Source organism: Acipenser ruthenus, chromosome 25 (genome assembly GCF_902713425.1).
Source record: "Acipenser ruthenus chromosome 25, fAciRut3.2 maternal haplotype, whole genome shotgun sequence".
NCBI classification, from domain to species: Eukaryota; Metazoa; Chordata; class Actinopteri; order Acipenseriformes; family Acipenseridae; genus Acipenser; species Acipenser ruthenus.
Window position 1 is genome coordinate 2,106,550 of NC_081213.1, and position 22,085 is coordinate 2,128,634.

The following is a 22,085-nucleotide window of genomic DNA, read 5'->3' on the forward strand; positions in this document are numbered from 1 at the left end:
ATACACACACACATACAGGTATTTCTTAAACTAGCTGACACCTGGATCTTTTTGGAATGCGATTTCTCTGGATACTGGTACTGATGTCAAGTAACAATCTATCGGTTATGGGTTTTTTTTTCTAGGTTTGGAGTTGACTGCAGCAATATTACTTCTACCATCCCTGTTAAAAGAAGATTTGTCAACTTTATTTGTGACAGATCAGGTACATTTTGATTGATTGGTTGTTTCCATCTTTTACTGCTTGTAGGCTGAATGTAAGAGAATGTAAAAGAAACATTGCAACTAACAGATATATTTACATTTTGTATACATTTTGCATGTACTATATATTACTACTTGATCAAAACAAAAGTTTGTAAATGTTTCAGAATATTTTTTCTGATATTATGTAAACATAAGTGGCCTTTCCTTCCACCCCATGCGCATTTGTAATAGCTCTTATGTATATTCAGCCAGTGCAATTATCCTATCAGAAACATTTTGAATAACCTCCAAGTCCATAATGGTTTTTTGTTGTTGTTTTGTACTGTATTTTTTTTTTATTTGGACATGTATGGTTTTCTGAATTTAAAAAATATATATTTCAGGGCCCAGCCCTCCCAACCCCTGTGATTTGTTTTACATGACTGTACAGTGGGAACTCCTATGTCATACGAGAGAGTGACCGTCGTAATGGATGGCCAGTCCATGCTAACTGATTATTTGAATCTGGATGCGTCTCTTGCTTTGGGGGCTGTCTGTTTTTTCCTTATATTATATATTTGGTATTGAATATCCAAAGCAGACGAGGAAGACAATGAGCTTTTTGGAGGCATTTGTCTTCAAACTTAATACTTCAGACAGTGCCAATTTGTCTTAAAATACTATATAATGCTGTTTGTTTTTACTGGAGTTTACTGGAGGAAATGTGAAGGAAGTCTCTAACCCTTTCATTTTAATTAATTTACTTAATTTCAATTTAATTATGTACATATTTTATGATTGTATTTAATAAATTGAGCTGCTTTTCTCCAATTAGAGAAAAAAAAAGTTTTGCTGCATTTTTTTTTATTTTAATTCACCTTACACAGAAGTAGTTAGTAATCTGTGTGTTCTATTTATTACTGCTTTAACTAATAATGAAGATATTTCTATAGCTTACTTACAGAGGAGAATTGTAAAAGGGAATGGTCTATCTACATAGTTAAATGTTACAGTAACAAAAATACACTACATTAATCTTTAATTTCACACAATGATTTTGTAGTAGGAGCAATATAATAAAAATCAAGATGGGAGGGTCTGTATTGCCGACAAAATATGCATGGGTAAGGAAATGGTTTGAAAGAATCTTTTGGGTGGGGGGGTGAACCTAAAAAGGGTCTTTAAAGAACCATTTAAAAAAGACGATTTTACAGCTCAATATTTTTGAAATGTTTACAATAAGAGTTATTATTTTATGAGCGCGTCTTGTCTGCACTTGTTATCTTAGGTTCCAATGATCTGTACTGTGAGTATATGTGTGAGCTGTTGGGGGAATAGTCTGCACTTTATATTATGTCTATCTGAGTGTTCATGTGTCTTTGGTTGTTATTTTGCCATGTACGTATAGTCTAACATAGTAAAATATAAGGGTAACACTTTATATTGTGTGTCTAATTACTGTGTATCTACATACTGCAATAGAATCTCAGAGTTTGGAACACCCTAACTTAGAACGGAGCGGTCAACTGAACACTCCACTTTCACATGGAAATATGCAATCATTCAGACATGGTTGCAATGCAACCAGCGAGGCGCTCCTATAAGCAACACATTTACCCAGACAAAGGGGAGGCACATTTCAAAGCAAGTGCGGGTAATTTTAATAGGAATATTTCAGTTTTAAACAAAGCATTTTTTTCCAAGCCGAAGGAGGTTGAATGACTGCATTTTGTTTAAAAAACAAAACAAAACAACGAGCACAACGTTAACCCACGTTTTCCTGGACGTTTTCATCTGTGTTTTTGCTAGTTACAATTTCAATGGTAACTTATGAGCATCCTTGTATTACTCTTCCGATTGTGGGTGTAGATGACAGATGTACACGTTTATTAAAACCATTAAAAACCTCCATTCCCAAGGGGTTGATAAATCTGAGGTTCTACAGTAGTTTCCTAGAGTGCTTACACAGCATTACAATGTTACTATGCATAGTTACAATGTACTTAACGCGTACATCTTTTTGCAATATGTAATTGCATGCTAGAATGAATTAATCACAGGTTCAAAATTGTCATTAATAATTTTCCTTTATTGACATACACTAAAAAGATAAAACTGACAAACATTTTGACTTTTGCTGCCAGAACAATATGCTGAAAAATAGACCAAAGACAGGCAGGGCAGGGTTTTTACTGTCGCTTTTATTTGGGATCAAGAAGGCATTGCAAGCTCTAGTATGGATTAACAGTTTTTAAATCACGAGCCTCGCTCTCCCTTTAGAACAGCGCAAACAGGGTCCCAGCGGCGGCTCCAATCGTGCCAGCCACCCCTGTGCCGGCCGCTCCCAAACCAGCAGCCCCTGGGAAGAGAAGAGACAACAGCGTGAGTGGTGTGGGGAAGGATCCAAAGTCAATTCCTTGAATTGAAATGTTAATAAAAGAGATTCTTCATAGGTTTATATTACCGATCGACTGCAATACTGCAACTGTACTGCCAGCGCCCACTGCCCCTCCACTTGTAACAGCGGTCCAGGACATGAGAGAGGCGGCCAAAGACCCCGCTGCAATGCCGCCTGCCGTAAAACCCAAGGCTCCCACGACCAAGGGGGCTGCAGCGATACCGGTGGCTGTGGGACCAAAGCAGGGAAAGAAGAGCTCAGGTTCCTGCTAATCGAGACCTGCGAACCCTTTTTAAAGTGAAATTCCGTGTTTATCAAAACCTGGTTACGTTGTAGAGGAAGCCATATCGGAATCAGACATTGTGGAAACAAAAGTGAACCTAAATATAAGTCAGCTTGTCCTGCATAGACTCACCTGCACCGACTGTTCCTAGAATTAGAACTTCTGAAAAAGACAGAAAAAGGGATTATTATTATTATTATTTATTTATTAGCAGACGCCCTTATCCAGGGTGACTTACAATCGTAAGCAAATACATTTCAAGTGTTACAATAAGTGCAAGAAATACAATAACTTTTGTTCAAGCAAAGTACAAGTGTGACAAACCACAATTCAATTATTTTTTTATTTTTTTATTTTTTTATTTTTTTTAATTTAGTCGTCGCCAATTATTTTTACCCCGGTTTTCACCCCAATTTAGCATGCCCAATTATTATAGGGCAGCAGCGTGGAGTAGTGGTTAGGGCTCTGGACTCTTGACCGGAGGGTTGTGGGTTCAATCCCTGGTGGGTGACACTGCTGCTGTACCCTTGAGCAAGGTACTTTACCTAGATTGCTCCAGTAAAAACCCACCTGTATAAATGGGTAATTGTATGTAAAAATAATGTGATATCTTGTAACAATTGTAAGTCGCCCTGGATAAGGGCGTCTGCTAAGAAATAAATAATAATAATAATAATAATATCTGTATCCCCGGCTCACCGCTCGCACCCTCCCCCCCCCTCCTCCTCCCCCTCCCCTCCTCCTCCCCCTCCCCCCCGCCGACTCAGGAAACGGAGGCTGAAACACGCGTCCTCCGAAACGTGCTCCTTCCAAGCCGTCATTTTTCGCACTGCAGATCCACAGCAATGCTACCAGACCTATAGTGCCGGAGGACAACACAGATCTGGCGGCTCCGCTGCAGAGCCACAGGCGCCCTATCGGCCACAGGGGTCGCTGATGCAAACCACAATTCAATAATACAGCAGATAATAGTGATAGTGACATCAGGATATGATTAAATAGTGATAGTTACATCAGGATATGATTAAATACAAAGTACTACAGGGATAACAGTCACTATACACCCAGCGTCCAAGGGCGCTGCTGCTCCCTTTCACGAGTGTTTAACACGTTCAGTGTGTAGGCTGTATGCAATGCAATACATTCTAAATCTGTATGCTACCATTCTGAAAGTGCTGAATCTTTAGAAAGTGTAACATGGCAGGTATAGCGTTCCATTTCGAGGACAGACAAGATAGACGTGCCAAGAAATTGTGTCGTTTTTAGGTTTCAGTTTCGTATTTTATATTGATGCGTCACACAAGCATCTGAAGGGCTTAACTTTTGCGGTTAACGAAGTAAGTTATCATAACAATATAATTAAAAAGAAAATGAAAATAACGGGTAGAGGATGCCAGTTAAAAATGCTCCAGAAATTATAGCCTGACCTCAAATGAGGACAATGGCACTTAATGGGTTAACAGATTAAGGAGTGGCTTTTTAAAGAACAATAAAAGTATTAGCAATAAACTAATAAAACAGTTTTGAAATGTGTTCAAGAACTTGCCCCTTGATTTAATCAACCAATTGGGCTTTAAACACCTGAACAAGCATACCCTGTCAATAGGGCGATAGGTTTCTTTTAGATAGTACCGTTAGATTGACAACTGGTTTCCAGCCAGATTTTCAAAAATAAAGCAACCTATCCGAATTAAAATCATTTTCGATAGATTAATTTATAAACAAAAGTATAACTTACTTGCCATGTCTTTTTTTGTCCTGTAATAAAACAGAAAAAGAAAAATACAATTTAATAATAATAATAATAATAATAATAATAATAATAATAATAATAATACCACTTCCATAACTATTAAATACTCATTTAGAAATTTAGAAATATAAAAAAACCCGTTATGTCTTCATAATTATGTTGCTAAATAATCCCTATGTGTGATTTCTAATCCGGCACGTCTATTTCTGCAATGTACATACCTGTGTAGTTGCTAGTGCACATTCTCATGGATTGAACGTGGCACCACGAATTTATATAGGGCTGGGTTTACGCCCTTCGTTCCCATGACAGTGTGAAATAATGGTAAAAACAAACGTCAATCATTAAATAATTCAGTGCCACGGAAAAAGTACCCCCACCCAAAAAAAAGGGTGTGTTAAATCTCGTTTCTGCAGAAATGCTTAGGTCACGGATGTCGGTGTGCTATAAAATTTCAGTTTAGAGCAGTGTGCAAATGCGTTAGAACACCTCAAGATTTGTCATTTATTACTATTATTTGTTTATTTAGCAGATGCCTTTATCCAAGGCGACTTACAGAGACTAGGGTGTGTGAACTATGCATCAGCTGCAGAGTCACTTACAACTACGTCTCATCCAAAAGACGGACCACAAGGAGGTTAAGTGACTTGCTCAGGGTCACACAATGAGTCAGTGGCTGAGGCTGGATTTGAACCGGGGACCTCCTGGTTACAAGCCCGTTAATGAAAAGGGTTTTTTTTCTAGGTTTGGAGTTGACTGCAGCAATATTACTTCTACCATCCCTTTTTTTTCTTTAAAGAACCATTTAAAAAGGTTATTTGAAGAACCTTTTCAAAATGGTTCTTTGAAGAACCAAAAAAGGTTCCCCTATGACATCGGTGCAAAGAACCTTTAATGGTTCTAGATAGAACCTTTTTTTCTAAGTGTATACTGTTATGACCCATACAAAGATGTGGGTGTTTATTGACTGTTGAACCCCAACCAGAACCCCTTGACACTAAACTAACTGGCATCCATAAATGGATAAGGTGTAGGTTTATAAACTAACCCAATAGTTAAATAAAACTATTAGGTTCTAATAGCTTTCAGTAAAATAAAAATAACTATTGGGATGGTTAAATAGGCTTAATAAAACACAAAACGTTTTTACAAGGCGTCTCTGTCCACGTTATAACACAAAAGGCATTGTTACAGACTTCTAATCGAAATATTTAACATGTTTTTTTCATTTGCTCTTTCGCATATCAGCTGCTGACACAAAGAAAACACCTGCGATATTGTATTATATGCAGGCAAGTGAGGAGGCCACAAACAACAGTAATCCACAGCAGTACCACACAGCCATGGCATTATACGTGTGCTCCAGTCCCAGATTATGATTCCTGATGCAGGGAGATCCCTTGGAGATACTGGAAACAGACGGTTTCAGAGGTAAACTAAAGTAAAGGAAGAAGCCCCTTTGATTATTGTGCAACTAAGAGGACGGAAACCCAGAGATGCAAGGCAAAGACTTTTATTGGCTTTTACAGTAACCAGGAGTTAGAACAGCCCACGGCTGATTGTTAGTTTTCTCTGTTCTCTTCTATTTTCCAAACTTGCTGGCGATTGCGGATCCGATATACCCCACAGCCCCTCCAACCCCCGCAGTAACAGCAGTCCCTGCAGTTGACAGGCCCGCAGCACCTGGGCCGAAGGAAGTGGAAAGAGAAAAAAAACATGTGCTAAAGGATACCATGGTGTTTCTATACAGACTCACACTCGCCCTGCACCCAGTCCTTCAGCTGAGCATACTATTTCAATGACTGGGGGTGTCTTGTTAAATAAATTAGTTTATATATATTATATATATATATATATATATATATATATATATATATATATATATATATATATATATATATAGTTTGCTTACTATACCAGAATCTAAATCACGAATGTAGATTAGGAATAGCAGAGGACCTAATACTGATCCCTGTGGTACACCACTGGTTACCTCGCTCCATTTTGAGGTTTCTCCTCTAATCAGTACTTTCTGTTTTCTACATGTTAACCACTCCCTAATCCATGTGCATGCGTTTCCTTGAATCCGTACTGTTCACACATACCAACAGACTGAAGCACAGCCACCAGACTTCCTGCAGCGACCCCGCCACCGCTGGCTGCAGCTGCTGATGACATCATTCCTGCTGCAGTGGACCCTGCTATGATCCCGCCGGCAGTAAAGCCCATTGCCCCCAAGGCAGCAGGAGCAAGCACCACTGTGGAAACTGAAACAGAGCAAGAGGCAGGATCTGAGGGGCTGCATTCCGCACTGCACCGCATGTGCAATATGTTACCTACAACAAGAGGGCTGTTTGCTCTGCCGAGTTACTTGTGGGGGTATGTGCAGCCAAAAGAATATTTCTCATGATCTCTATTACAATTAAAATAAAAACATGACTCCACAGCAGGAAACTCTATCAAGACACAGTAGATAGAAAAGTATTTGAAGGAGATTGAGTTCAGTTAGCATGGACACAAGGTATACTCACCAGCTCCGCCTGCAATGGCGAGTACTGGAATACAATAAGAAAAAAAAACTGAGATTATGCACACGCACTGACACATTATCAGATGTCTCACTGTATTCATATTAGGAAGTGAAAGATCTCTGTACTTTATTTCTCAGCTCCCTAGCACACAGTGCCAAGAGATTAGTAACGCTGTAGTAATAATAATAATAATAATAATAATAATAATAATACCTGTACCGATTACCATATTTGTTGTACTGTCTTCTGTCTAGTACTCAGAATGAGAATAAGAAAGTGAACAAAGTCCAAAGCGTTATGTATTCGCAGTTTCACAGTACATTGTAGTTCAAAGTTATGTTTGAACTGCGCATGTGTGGATGTGCAAACTGAGGAGTGAAATGAAATGGGTTCTGATCACTCTTCTTGAAGCAACTTGATCATGAAAACAGAGAAGCGGACCGGGGGGCGGGGTCTGAGGCTGATAACTGCGCAGACGCGGAAGACTATTCTGCGCACTGAGACGAGGGAACCTACAGTTTTTATGTATGCATTGAGCACAAACGTTTGTTATGCTTTTTAACTTTTGATATAGGCGACCAGGAACAAAAAAACAAACAAAAAAAAACAAAACGAATATATGCTAAAAACGACGAAGGAAAATTGTAAGTCGCCCTGGATATAAGATATGTATATATAGGTATAACCTATATTAATAATACAGAAACAATTGCCTCATACTTTATTTAAAGCTGGTTAAAAAAATGTTTTTAAAAGCAGGATTCAACGTTAAACCAAAAACACAGACTAATTCTGAACAACAGCCTACACTTTTTAAAGAGAAATAGCATAAGCATTCCCCAAAAGAAAACAGTACTGTTGGTCGCCCGATCACATCGTGCTATGCAATATTGTAATTTGTAATAATATATCATGCAATCAGGTGTTGGAATGCATCTGGGGTATTTGGTTGCTTTCCTGCAACAATATAATGTATAACTATAAATTCGTTTAATGTAAAACAAAGAAACCGCGGCCAGAGTGCAACGTAAACCAAGGACATGTAAACAATAGCGCAATTGTTCGTGTTTTGCCGTTAGTAAAAATGCATTACTGCATCATTAATTAATACAGTCCTAGATTATCACAGCTACATACATACAACGTATAAAAACTACCGGTAAGTTACTTCCTTAAAACAGTACAATAATGAATTTAACCAAATAACCTCATTTATACTTCCGCTTTTTGATATTTTCATAAATATATTATAAAATAAACAGGAATCTGCATTTTTTTTAAAAGACTAGAAACGTACTGTTTTTTTTTAAATAATTAATAATAATACTAATTTCGGTCTCCCGCCTGATTTTTAAAATAATTAAAATGCAGTTTAAATCTCCTCCCACGTGTTCCAGACGCACTGTGTAAATAATTTAAGGTGACCCCGCAAACAACCCGTGTTTCTTGGGGTGTCTCCTTCTGATCGTGGTGAAATTGATGTTACATAAAGAGCACGATGGCTATAGGATTGCGATGTTCATGGAAAGCCTTTTTTTGTAAATTGTATCCTGTCCCAACCAAAAAAATAAAAAATAACAGATAAAAGATTTACATTTAAGATATTTGGTATAGTTCTACCTTAAAATGATGTAAGCCTCTCCTTGAATGGGGTCTTGTGTCAAAGCGCGGTGCCCTGTCATTGGCCGAAGAAAATCCGCGCGCTCTGCTTGAAAACTTTATAAAAGGCATCATTCCAGCAGCCAGTGTCAGTAGCGGCTTTGTAATTGTAGTGGCAGTTTCCTCTCTTGCTTTTTATTTTTTGCTTATTTTCCATTTATTTAGCGCCTTTTTTTATTCTTTTTATCAATAGAAGCTTAAGATTGTATTTTTCTGTTTACGATAGTCTACATTTCTTTCATAAGAAGTTTATTTTTGCCTAAGAGTTAAACGATACAGCTCCTTCATTTTTTTAAAACAACTATAGTTAAATATTTTAGTTTCTTTTAGTGTTTCTTAAAAAAAAAAAAAAAATGCTGTCTGCAACAACTAGAACTCCACTGGCCTCCAAGAATGAACAAAACGCACAAAACATGCTCTACGATGAAAATACTGTGAGTATATTGACTTTTTCATGTTGTAATTGCGTACTGTGTTTTTAATTGTATATTTATTGTATTGTGTTGTTTTTTTTCAGCCACCGTCACTTAGCGCAACAAGGGCGCTGGCTTCTAAAACCGCAAGAAAAATCCTGGCAGACGTTGACGAAATGGTAAGAGTAGTGTATTCAATTTTATATCGAAGTGTATTCGTTTACATTTAAGACCAATGTCTGTTAATGTTACATATTGTAAGTTAAGTCCTTTTGTGTTACATATTTTTTACTATCGCTTTTATTCCAGAAACCAAAATCCAGTTCTCAAGTTTCACAGGAGGTAAGTCACCGGTACACTTTCTCTTTTTAAAACAACTTTTTTTCCTTGTATCTTAAACCGAGTTGTGCATGTTATCGATCTTTTATTCAGATGTTTAAGCAGCAGCCGGCTAACAATTATTTCTTTTGTTGTGAATTTTTGGCGGGATGGGGGCGCTCATGAGCTACACAATTCTCTTCATGTGAAAGGAAGTACAATCGGTGTTCAGAACTTTGCATTCAACTATTATCTCTTCTACAGAATTAAAATTCTAATGCAAACTTAACATTAACTTGCTGTTGCCTAATTTAAACCTCCTGCAACTCGCTGAAGTACAGCAGCAGTTCTGTTCAAAACTTCAATTTAGGAGGGGGTAGAACAATATTCTAATCGTCTCGTATTAAAGTACGATGTGTGGCTGTATTTGAAGATGTGGACCAATCTACATCAGACTTTGATTGACGTATTGCGTTTTTTTTTTTGCTTTCTTGTTCCAGAAGCGGTGGGAGGCAGTGCAGGACGAGCCTCTGCTCAGGGAGAACCCGCGGCGCTTCGTTATCTTCCCTATTCAGTACCAGGACATCTGGCAGATGTACAAGAAAGCCGAGGCTTCCTTCTGGACAGCTGAAGAGGTGACTTGTTTATATACCGTGGTGCAGAGGGATTGCATTTGTGCCTGCCGCATTACATGTAGCAATTGTAATGTGGTGACAAACTGAAACCTTTCTTATTTGCACAGTGATTCTCCACCATCTAAAACTGGTGTGTGGACTGGAAAGCAATGCAAACTTAAGAATATTATTTAAGTCTGTAAATGCAACATGTAAGGTATTGGGTACAGTTATGGTGCCTGTTACTAAACAGCGTGGTTTTAGGAGTGTTGGTGCTATCATAGGATCATGTAAAGGCCTGTAAATAAGGTGACTTTATTTTTAGTACAGGCACCATTCTGTTTTACCAGGAATATGTTGATCCATTACTAGCCTTCAATGCAGTTCAGCTGTGGTGAATGAGACACCTGAGGGATGAAGCCACATAGTAATCAATCTGCTGAAATCAGTTTGCCATGCATATTGAGTGCATGTTTTGTGTGCCAAGCCTTAAGGGCGAATTCTTGCAAGTACAGTCCTTGCTTTCCTCTTCTGTATTCCTCACCTGCTCTCTCGCACTCCCCAGGTAGACCTGTCCAAGGATATGCAGCACTGGGAGGGCCTGAAAAAGGAGGAGAGATACTTCATCTCTCACGTCTTGGCGTTTTTTGCTGCCAGCGACGGCATAGTCAATGAGAACTTGGTATGTGCAGCTCCATCTCGTTCCTGTGGTTTTACATTGTAGGATTGCAGCTTGACAGTTTTCCCAGTTGATTGGGGCTCTGTGCATTAGTTATGAGGTTTCTGCATTTCATTTAGGATTTCTTCCTTTTCACTTGCATACCATAAGACATTGGGGAACCCTTGTATCCAAAATTCTCAGCTTTTATAGGGAGTCATCCAAGGAAGGTAACCATTGTTGGCTCTAGTGATATTTTACAACTTTCTCCTTGGGATCTCCTAATCAATTATTTTGTGTAGTCCTACGTTTTAGGAGGGTTGAACTTGTTTGACTGGGTTACAAGGAGGAGGTAGCTTTGAGTTTTAGGGAACATTGAGCTGTATGTTTTGCTCATACCAGCCCTCTGATTTTGTGCTGTGTTCAGGTGGAGCGCTTCAGCCAGGAGGTACAGGTTACAGAAGCACGCTGTTTCTACGGCTTCCAGATCGCCATGGAGAACATCCACTCGGAGATGTACAGCCTGCTCATTGACACCTACATCAAGGACTCCAGCGAGAGGTACGGCTGGAGCCCTGCTCTGCACACTCCCACATGCACACCCTCTCAACTACTCTGCAAACCTATCTGGGGGCGGGGGGACACGGGACACTTGTGGTGTTCAAATTAATATTCACTTGTGCTTTTTAATGGTACATTACAATAGATGAGTTATGTGTAGAATCTCTTTGCACGTGAACAAATAGACACTTGCTACCGACAGCACTCTGGTTTCTACTTGGCTTAAAATAACAGTGGGTGATGTGCTGTCTCCTACCTAGCCTCTTCAAAGGCCCTCCAGATTTGTATTGGAGCAAACTCTTTGCTGGTGGAGATTGTGCGAATTCCCAGGGGCATGTTGTAAAATAGCTTGTCAATCTTTTGTGCAGGGAGTTTCTCTTCAACGCTGTTGAGACGCTACCCTGTGTGCGCAAGAAGGCGGACTGGGCAATGCGCTGGATTGCAGACAAGGACGCTACTTTCGGTGAGTGGAATCCAAGTTTGTGTTAATGACTGATTCATGCCTAAAGGCCTGCACCTGGTGAAGGGGACTGGGCTTGTTTGATCCAGTTTGCTTGCGTCTCAATGACTGTCTTGTTGCAGGAGAGCGGATCGTGGCTTTCGCAGCGGTGGAGGGGATATTCTTCTCCGGGTCCTTCGCTGCAATCTTCTGGTTGAAGAAGCGGGGGCTGATGCCAGGCCTGACCTTCTCCAATGAGCTCATCAGCAGAGATGAGGTGAGCTGAGACTTCCACGCGCAGTATGTTTTGAACTGCTGCTGAAATCTAACCCCTTGCTGACCATTTCCTCTGAAATCTATCTCTCTCTCTATCTCTGCCGACTATTTGTATGTGCATATTCTACTTTATTGCATGCTTAAGACCTTGACGTGTAGATTTATGCATTTTGGGTTTGTGCAGCTTTCATCACCAGTGTATAAACTGACTTCGGTTACCATGTTCTGCAGCTATGGGGTCAAAGTATGGAAAAATTTGTCCAGCTACAGGCAATTCCCTGTACTGAATTCATTCATCTGTTCCCAGTCTTTGTTTGGTGTGGGGATTTATTTTATTACACCCCCCCACTCATTCCTCTTCTCTTATCCAGGGTCTGCACTGTGATTTCGCCTGTCTGATGTTCAAACACCTGGTGCACAAGCCCTCCGAGGCCAAAGTAAAGGGGGTGATTCTGGACGCTGTTAGAATTGAGCAGGAGTTTCTCACGGAGGCCCTCCCTGTCAACCTCATCGGGATGAACTGTGAGCTCATGAAGAGATACATAGAGTTTGTAGCAGACCGTCTGCTCCTGGAGCTTGGTTTCAGCAAGGTCAGTACCCCGGCTTACTTCTCTGGTTGTATCTTGACCGTAATTGAATTCTTAATTATCATAGCAAGAGCAAGGTCTGAGTGTACTATACAACTACTGTAGTCCCTCTGCTGCACCATGCATTGTTGGGTTGATGTCACTTACACAACATTGCAGACCATGGGCACAGTTATGATTACCGCTGCTGTAAGGGGGGGGGGGTTGCATTATGTGTTTGTCTGGTTTCACAAGTCGTGGACTTGCCGTGGTGCCAACCAGAGTCTGTGAAACCAGTTTAAGATCATGCACCTTCTGTTTTTACATTTCGTTTTATCCATGCTCCTGGAGTCCCTTCTCAGACTATATGTGCATTAATGCATAGTGTGTAAAGGTTTTGGCCCTGCTTCCTTCCATCTGCTGTGACTCTAAAGCCAGGTGTTGTGCTCCTCCCACACAGGTGTTCTGTGTGGAGAACCCTTTTGACTTCATGGAGAACATCTCTCTGGAGGGGAAGACTAACTTCTTCGAGAAGAGAGTTGGGGAGTACCAGAAGATGGGGGTCATGTCCAGGGCTATGGACAACACGTTCACCCTGGAAGCAGACTTTTAACTACTTACTCCTACATTCTTTCGCCTTTCCCTTTTTTTATTTTTTTTGTCTACTTTTTTAGATTTCTTAAGATCACACACAATGTAGGAATTAACGTAAGGCAGCTGTTTTTAGGCTGTCTTACTAAAAGGAAAATTAAATCCTAAGCCTGCATTGTATTTCTGCAACATTTACCAACCTTTCTTCTCGAAATGCAAAGCTTGCATCACTAACAGCAGAATTGAAATGTATGTGTCTGGTTTACTGCCCCATCTGGAGGGGAATTTGTTTTCTCATTTTACCTCAAATTTTGTTTACATGTGTCTGGTTTTGTTATAAATTGTAAATATTTTTTTTAGCTAAATAGATTATAAAATGTATTTATATAACTTTTTTTAAATTAAATTTGCCGTTTTCTTGTATTTTTAGCAGTGTTATTTCTACCATAACATCACACTTCTGAAACACAATGCCTATCTAGAAAGGTTAACTGCAACGCCTGAAGTTGAATACCTACTATTGTGTGTGGCCCAAATTGTCACCACAGTATGGTTTCTTTCTTGTTTCATTAATTTTCCTCTGTCTCCAGTATTAATTTGCTGGTTCCTATTGAGGTTCAGCGCCCCTCTAAAAGTTTAAGTGTTTCTGCTGCAGGGCTCCAGGACAGGTAGGCACATGGCATCCTGCTGCTTGTCTTGATGTCATTGCAATGACCTTGTGTGAGGAAAGGTGCCCTCAAGTGGTTTGGCACTGCCACCATGCAAGCCTGCTGCTCTAAAATTAGCCTCTGCTGCCCTCCAGCGCTTCTAAATGAGAGCAGTGACACATTGCTTCAGCGATATGCAATTATATATATATATATATATATATATATATATATATATATATATATATATATATATATATATATATATATATATATATATATATATATATATATATATATATATATATATATAAATTATAAAAACATTGATTTTGTATTTGTTAATATTTCTTGGCTTTTGCTTTCTATTAAGTCTTCCCCACCCCTGTGAGTCTTACAGGATTGTGTCATGATTAGTTAATGAATACCTAATATCCACTAGGGATTAGTTTATATTTGGTCGGAAGTGACTAATGCTGGAAGGTCTATTATGCTATGAGAACAGTAACTGACACAGTGAATGCAGTTGGTGAGTAAGAAGTTGTATCGACACAGCAGTTGGCAGTAATCTTGGACTACTAAGATATCATTAGATACTTTGTGCTAATCAGGGTCTTAAGAAACCAACCATGGTATTCACATGTGTCCTGTTTCCAGTTGAACAGCCAGTGGGTGTATTCTGCAGTGTGGCATTATAGCAGGTGGCTATAGCTATCATGTGTGTTTGATTGCACTGCACACATTGTATCTGCCTAATACAGAGTTTTGTTACCTGATACAGGGTTAATGACAATTTTATAAATCAAATATTAAAGGTTCTGGGGGAAAAGCTGTTTCTCATCTTAAATGGCTCCAACTAAAGCCAAGGGAAGGCTCACACTGAGAAAGTATATTGGAGAAGAAAATAATTGTTTCAATGACCAACCATTTTTGGGTAAATTAGGGTTTGTCAATATCAGTGCACTTAAGGACACCATACATAAATGCATTTATATATTTTTTTGTATAACTTGGTTTTTATATAGAAATACAACTGAACATAATTCAAATTTAATACAATAATGATAAATTCACTGCAGCTTTTTGCTCCAGTTTCAGATCAATAGTAGTTGGTGCCTCATTTAAAAGATGTTTGGCTTTTTTTTAATTTTTTTATTTATTTATTTTTATTTTTTAAATTGCATTAATGTTATGCTAGTTGCTTTGCCACGGTGGAATGGGGGAAGCAAAAATTGATACATTAGACCTGTCTGCGGTTTTGAATTGTTACAGAAAACAAGGCCTGTCTCCGCAGGTCCAGAGGATTTCACTGCAGTGCAAGCTGAGGGACCTAATTGAGATAAAACTGCCCTAAATCAGGCTAATTTCCATATATATTGCTCTTGGGAGACATTTAAAATGGCAAGCTGGCGCATACAGTCATTAGCAGGGCTGATGGCAGCACAGCCTGCTGTGGGCTCGAGTAACATTTTTAAGTTATCAGCCGCCGGTGAGCTAGATAGAGAATGTCGATCACCTCTCCCATATCAGATTCATCACTGGTGACATTTCATCTTATCAAAGCCAAAATGACAAACTTGACATTAAACATGTCTGATCAAACTCGCACCAACAGAGCTGGGTGTGTGTGTGTGTATATATAATAATTATATATATATATAATATATGATTTCCATTACATGAGAGTAGATGTTAAAACTTCATGCTGATTTGAACTTTGCACTCGCCAAGATAAGCACCAACTAAGACGTAGCTTCACAGTAAACTAATGTGATCCATATATGTTTCCATCCATTTGTGCTTCCTTTCATATGATGACGTAGATATCCTTCTGTCTGGTGTTGATGGCTGAAGTGTAATGCTGGCTCCAGGGATCAGCTTATTGCCTCCCTAGCGCATCAGCACACACAACAGCTGCGATGCTGGCTCCGGGGATCAACCATAGTGCGGTCTCCCCAGCGCATCAGCATTAATTCTATATATATATATATATATTAATTAATTTAATATAATACAATAAAAGTACTGAACAATATTTATTTGCAGCCCTTGAGGCTAGTCGTACTCTCTTCCTGATAAAATGAAGCAACGACAGGAGATGTGACATTCAGCGGATGTTGTTTTTGTCCTCGTAAAGGTTCATTAGTCAGATTCAATAAGCATGCACCCCTGTGCTTTGAGGACATTGAGAAAGTAGCTGAAAATAAGAATGTTTGTTTTTTTATTGTTTAATATTCTTTATGGGTGAGCAACCTTGGTTCATGGAGAGCCACAGGGTCTTCTGGGTTTCGTTCTGTATTCTCAATTACTTAAATTTTGTTATTTTCTTAATTGCACAACTGTAAGAACAATTCCAGGTCTTTGCCATTGATGACTTAAAGATACCCAGAAAACGTGCAGAGTTGTGGTTTTGTTATTTTTCCCCATTTAAAAGCTGGTATATAAGTACAAACGAGCCATAATTGGAATTTAATCCTGGGTTAATATAGTCATAAATGTAAATATTAAAGAATAATAGACTGCTGCAGTGAATTACAAGAGAACCATTCAACCTAAAAGTTGTGGTTTATGAAATTTGCCAGAACCCCAGAGATGAAATTGCAGGTGTTTTAATGTCATTTTGTTTCACAAAGAACTTTATGGTGTGACTGAACCACCAAACAGAATTATCTTGTAATTTTATTCCCCAACGAGAGTTATCGACGTCACCCCTCCTTTTGAAAAATGGCCTGAGCCAGCGGTAGAATGCACGTCAATTGATTGTTTTCCAAATTAATTTATTAAAAGATTAAGGGTTAACGCTGTAGAAAGGTTCAAATAAAATTGACTTTTTGTTGTCGTTTTAAGCAATAGTTCTCTCCATTCAGGGCTGAAATCTAACTCGGATTGTCCAGAGCCTCAGCAAGACTATCTCCATGGCAACCGGGCAGACACGAGTCTCCTGGGGGTGAAAATAATCTTTGCTCATTTTATTTATCAGATTGAAAACACCTTGACGTGGTTCCCATGACAACCAGATTCCGATAGGCCCCCAGGTGCACAATGCTGGAGATTTAATGGAATTTCTTGGAGAAATTCAGAGCAACACTAGTACTTGATCTTTAATTGTTTACTTTCTCCTGCACGGCTTAATTAGTTTGATTGTGCTTTAGATAAACCAGTATGAGATGTGGGGTGAGGGTTAGGAACAGACCTGTAAAACAAAAATCAATCAATTCAATCGATCGTCATTAGTAAATGGTGGATTTATAATCCACTTGCGCGTACAACAATACTGCCACTCCTTAACTAAATTGAGCATTACCCACTTAGAACCACGATTCACCCTCTCTGTAGGTCTGTTACACAGGGAATTGAAAACATTGAGAAATATTTCAGTGCAAAATGTACATCTTGCAACAAAATACAGTAAAACCTGCACCATGAACGGGGAAAGGAACACAAAATAAGCAGCAAGGCTTTGGTGCTCCTATAGTGCTTATAGGACAAACACCTGCTTCAGCTTTAGGGGGTGTTTCACCTGTGTTTACCTGTTAAAAACCTAAAACCGGAAAGCCTGTTTATAAGACATGAGGCAGTCGCGTGAAAAAGTGATTCAAGTCCGAGAGCCTCTGGTCTGCCTCCTGATTGAAAAATCGCAGCCTTCTCCCTTGAAATGAAAACCTGGTTTGCATTTCCATTGAAATCCTCCTCAACTAGGATTCATGCTTTGGAGGTGGGTGATTAGGCAGCGATTTATGAATGGAAAATGCATGTCCCAGCAATTGATTTTGAGTCAGACCTCTGTCACTCACCGACAGTCTAAAGATTAAATTAAACAGCCAGATTCAACCTTTCTCTTACAGGAGAGAAGCTCGAAAACGATCCTATTGGGATACCATTATAATTACTCTACGGAAATCCTAGCAGAACCATTAGCAGACCAGCGGCACTGCCAGCAATGGCAATACAATGGATTTGCAGCCCATATTGTACTGCCTGGTCCTGATGTAGTACCACTGCATTGTATTCCCAGTGTTAATACCAGTTTCTCTCTTTCTCACACACACACACAGAATCTGATTTTATGAATCAGATTCTGTTTACCCAGCTGGCAATCTTCCCCTCGCTATGGTAACAGCGTGATTGCCACGGAAGTTCCTGCAGAGCAAATTCCGTTCATTCATAAACACTGAACATCAGGCAGCAGATAGGCGTGTGTGTGTGTGCGTGCATGAGGATGCCACCCAGTGTGAGCATTTCAAAGGTGCAACTAGAATAAGATTTTTCATTAAAGTTTATTTTCACTTTATGATACAGACGATTGAAAAACAGGAGGAAATCTCATCAAAACAAGGCTGTGGAACTGGCATGTGTCCCCATCCCCCAGGACTATGCTGATACTGATTGCATGCAATGGAAAAGATTCTCAAAACCTGGTTGTTGTGCGTGTGTGTGACTCTCTCTGGGTCTGGTTCACTCAATCTGAGCTTTCACCTCTCAGTCCTAAAGACTCGGAGTGATACACATGGGGATCTGACAGTAATGGAACAGTTACAAGCAGCAAATTAGCCACAGCAGCCTCGTTATTCCTGCATATCCGAGGAGCATGCAGGATCTCGGTGCCGAGCGAGCTAGATGGAAAAGGTTAACCCTTTGCTGAACCGTGGTGAGGGACAACAATACCCAGTACACTGCACTATTGAATCCGGGGCTAAACTGCAGGGTTGTATACTGTACATGAGCTACTAACCATAGTCAAGCTTCCCTTATGAAAAGCTCCCCATTGTAAAAGAACAGCAAAGTGTAATGCATCATAGTGAAAGCATGGTAAAGCACAGGTAAGCGCTATGCACCTGAAAACTGCAAAATTACCATGCAAATTTACCATGTAGTAAATATTGGCAAACTACAATGTAGGCTCACAAATCCCCAGTTCTCTATACGATATTACAGCTACTGGGTGTCAGATCAGACCTGCAGTACCGATCTCTATAATATATCTCCCAGTCCCCGTAGTCATCTCTACTGTACTAAAGTTGTCTTTTCTGTACTTCTCCAATCCCCAGTTCTGTATACTGTGATGTATTAAGAAACCCAGAAAGTAAATCCTTGTGATCAATCACACTGATAATAATCGCGTTTTAAAACGTTACCGTACCTCCTGATTGATTTGTGTAAAAGGCAATTGTTTAAGAAATGGGATTGTGTTTTTCTGAGGATTTGCAAAGACGTCATTGCTGCTCATCTGTGTTCAGAATGACGTGGAGCTGGTTGGTATCCTAGTAACATCGCCTGCTTGGAAGTTTGCTGCTCTTGATTGCAATCACAGCGTTCGAACAGAACTATTTAAAGACGACTTAAGACTTAAGACAATCGTAAATCACACATTCTCTTTAGAAGATTTAAAAGCAAATTTATAGCATCAACCCCTTATTTTCCTGCTACCTTTGTTCCCATTTAAATTGTAGCTAAAATCTCTTCTTACCTACTGTAAGCTTCACCATTGCCTTTCCAATGGGGCCTGTGCATAGCACCACCCGGTGGCCAACCACTGTACCTGCGCTTGTTGTTTTTATTAAAGGGAATTTCGATGTTAAAGAATTTCAAGAATAAAAATAAGAAGTGTATCTCCAATGAAGACAAGGGGAGGCTAATTAGTGTTAATTAGCTTAATTAAGAACGTGTGCTTGTGAATTTAGTGTGTGTGTGTGTGTGTGATAAAAGGTGGCCGTGGAAGATGTCTGAAGTCTCTGTCATGCTTCTTAATCTCTTTGCAGATAATATTGGCACAGTGGAGGGGTGCTTTATTGCCATCAGGGTAAAAGTGCAGAATTGTCGAGTGGACTTGATCTGCAGTGATGCTTAAGTAAACTCGCATTCATTTGGTCTTCCAGAGTAATCAAGGGGCCCAGAGTATACCAGGAGAACATGCCCCACACCAGGGCGATGCCAAACGGCAAACGAATGCATTTCAGCGTGACCAGAGTGGTGTTGTAGAGGACAAAGGCTGTGGTTTTCGCCCCTCAGCTTCGCATACACATCAGGAAGGGCACACAGGGCTGAGTGGCATTTTAATAAAGAGAGTGGCGTCTCAGCACATTCGAGAGATTAAAGAGCTGTTTGCTGTTTTAAAGCTCCAAATGAAAAAGAAATGCGTGCCCATCTGCCACTGCCCATATGTGTAGAGAGAGGGAAATGAATTTTTCAGCTGTGTCTGTGAGCAAACAAGGGAGTCACAGAGGGAAAGGTGGAAAGGAGCATTTATTAAAAAGAGAGAGAGAGAGAGGAAAAGATTTTGGGTTAGAATCTCAAATCGCACGATTTTGTTCACAGGGGAACAAAGTAAATTTACCCACACCAGAAATAGACATTTAATTTAGAGGCTTGTAAGTGCACTGATGTCTCTGTTCTTTTAAGAAGTGCAAATTGTGTTACTGCCTTTCAGAAAAAAAATCAATCAATCTATCTATCTATCTATCTATCTATCTATCTATCTATCTATCTATCTAAATTTCCCCCTGATGCCAATTGCTAATTGCAGGAATGGTCTTTGCAGGAATGGTCACAGTGATTTGAGTCGGGATGATCCTGGAGCCTGCTGGGCTGTTAACTGTCAGGCAATCTCAGCTCATTCAGTAAGAAAACAGCAGTGGCACCAGAACCCAGCAGAAGCTATCACTTTCCATAACTGTGTGCAGCCGGGTGTTTTACTGAGTAAAGCCCACTGCACACCACAGATCCATTTCTATATCCAGATTTAACATGGAATATCGCATTGGATTTCCACCCGCTCGAGTGAGGTGCATAGCAGCTATAATGAAACAGTATAACCAGTCATGCTAGCCAATACAAACTATCTGACGCAAAGACATTCCAGGTCACATCGAGGTAAGGCTCTGCTATATATCATATGAAACTATAGTACAAATATACATTTTTAGTATCAGTGGCACCTTGTGCGCCAAGGGGTGTTTTCAAAAACGTTAGCGGATCTAAATGCATTAAAAATCAATTCAAATTTGACCTGGCGTTTTCCATATTTTAATGACCAGAAAGATATGCACCTGCTTCATTACACTTTAGATTTTCAGAACCTAGATACACAAAGTATTATTAATCCAAACTGTGGCGGGCGGTATTCAGATCTGAACTCTTTAGATCAGAAAAGCTATTCAAATTGCATAGGATTTGGTGAGCTCTGTTTATAAGGTTGCTAACACTAAAGAGATTTGTCTGCACTGTTGCCAATGTTGGTTTTTATTACCTGCGGTACACAAAGGGACCTGTGTAAAGATCAATTCAGACCTGTCTCTCCTTAAATCAATTGCAGAGAGCAGCCCCTGTCTTTCATTTTGAGCCGCCTTGTTGTCCTAATGCGCTGTATATTGTTCCTGAGTTAAATCTTTCCCTAGCGACCCTCCCAGCCCCCTGCACTCCCCCTGCAAACTGTTTGGTTCCTGTCTCAGTCACGACTCCAGCATACCTCTTTGTAAAGAGAGAAGCACGGATTTACAAAAGACTGTCCCCTGTGTGTGCCTCGTTAGCTGCAAGGCTACACCCACCCACAGGTCCAGTATAACGACTCTGGCTGCTGTTCTCTGCTGTGCTTTAATGGCAATTACTTTTTAAATTCAGTAATGGCAAACAACCTGCAATTACACCCGCCTCATGTTTTCCTTTCACTCCATAATTACTTGTAATATTGCATGTCCCTCACATTTTCCATGTCATTTTTCAAAGATCATTTTTCCTGCAAACCCTTAACCACACGTACTATATGGGCAATGCAATAGTGCTGTGGTAGCACAAGGGCAGCTAGAATGGTGTGAGCCACTGATAGGATGATACCACACACATTTCTTTCATGTTCTGAAATGTCAATGGGTATTACAATGTACTGAAAAATTAACAGGTCATTACCTGCTTCCTATCTATCTATCTATCTATCTGTCTATCTCTCTATCTCTCTATCTGTCAGGTCAGTAGTGACTGCAAACTGCCTAGCCCCCCTAAAGAATCCTTGACAAATGTAGCACTTTAGAAATATTGGCTAATAGTATTGCTATTGTTGTATTTTCAATAGCTTTGCAAAAAGCAGTGTCACTGCAATGTCACTGCAATAGTCGTGTACAATGAGGCAACCTAGTTATTCGGGTTAAAAAAACATACTGAGATCCAGCAAATCACATTCTCTGGTGTGGCCTGCAATG

At 39.7% G+C, this 22,085-nt stretch overlaps 3 protein-coding genes across 3 annotated transcripts; 1 reads left to right on the forward strand and 2 right to left on the reverse strand.

Annotated features, from left to right (window-relative positions):
- Positions 1-2,367: 2,367 nt before the first annotated feature.
- On the reverse strand, positions 2,368-4,969 carry LOC117413878 (interferon alpha-inducible protein 27-like protein 2). Its single transcript, XM_058999407.1, has 5 exons — positions 4,842-4,969; positions 4,606-4,625; positions 3,000-3,029; positions 2,651-2,812; positions 2,368-2,545 (listed from the first exon to the last, which is right to left on the reverse strand). Exons 2-5 carry the CDS (start codon positions 4,610-4,612, stop codon positions 2,463-2,465), a joined length of 282 nt encoding a protein of 93 aa, XP_058855390.1. The 5' UTR covers positions 4,613-4,625; positions 4,842-4,969; the 3' UTR covers positions 2,368-2,462.
- A 1,148-nt stretch (positions 4,970-6,117) lies between these two features.
- On the reverse strand, positions 6,118-7,710 carry LOC117413683 (interferon alpha-inducible protein 27-like protein 2A). The gene is made up of 4 exons (XM_059000162.1): positions 7,365-7,710; positions 7,152-7,175; positions 6,726-6,887; positions 6,118-6,303 (listed from the first exon to the last, which is right to left on the reverse strand). The coding sequence occupies exons 1-4, from the start codon at positions 7,378-7,380 to the stop codon at positions 6,203-6,205; spliced, it is 303 nt and encodes a 100-aa protein (XP_058856145.1). The 5' UTR covers positions 7,381-7,710; the 3' UTR covers positions 6,118-6,202.
- Positions 7,711-8,888: 1,178 nt separating this feature from the next.
- LOC117964127 (ribonucleoside-diphosphate reductase subunit M2-like) lies at positions 8,889-13,669 on the forward strand. The gene is made up of 10 exons (XM_034906647.2): positions 8,889-9,244; positions 9,328-9,402; positions 9,533-9,565; positions 10,042-10,176; positions 10,721-10,837; positions 11,241-11,374; positions 11,743-11,837; positions 11,957-12,090; positions 12,461-12,679; positions 13,116-13,669. Exons 1-10 carry the CDS (start codon positions 9,164-9,166, stop codon positions 13,266-13,268), a joined length of 1,176 nt encoding a protein of 391 aa, XP_034762538.1. The 5' UTR covers positions 8,889-9,163; the 3' UTR covers positions 13,269-13,669.
- The last annotated feature ends 8,416 nt before the right edge of the window (positions 13,670-22,085 follow it).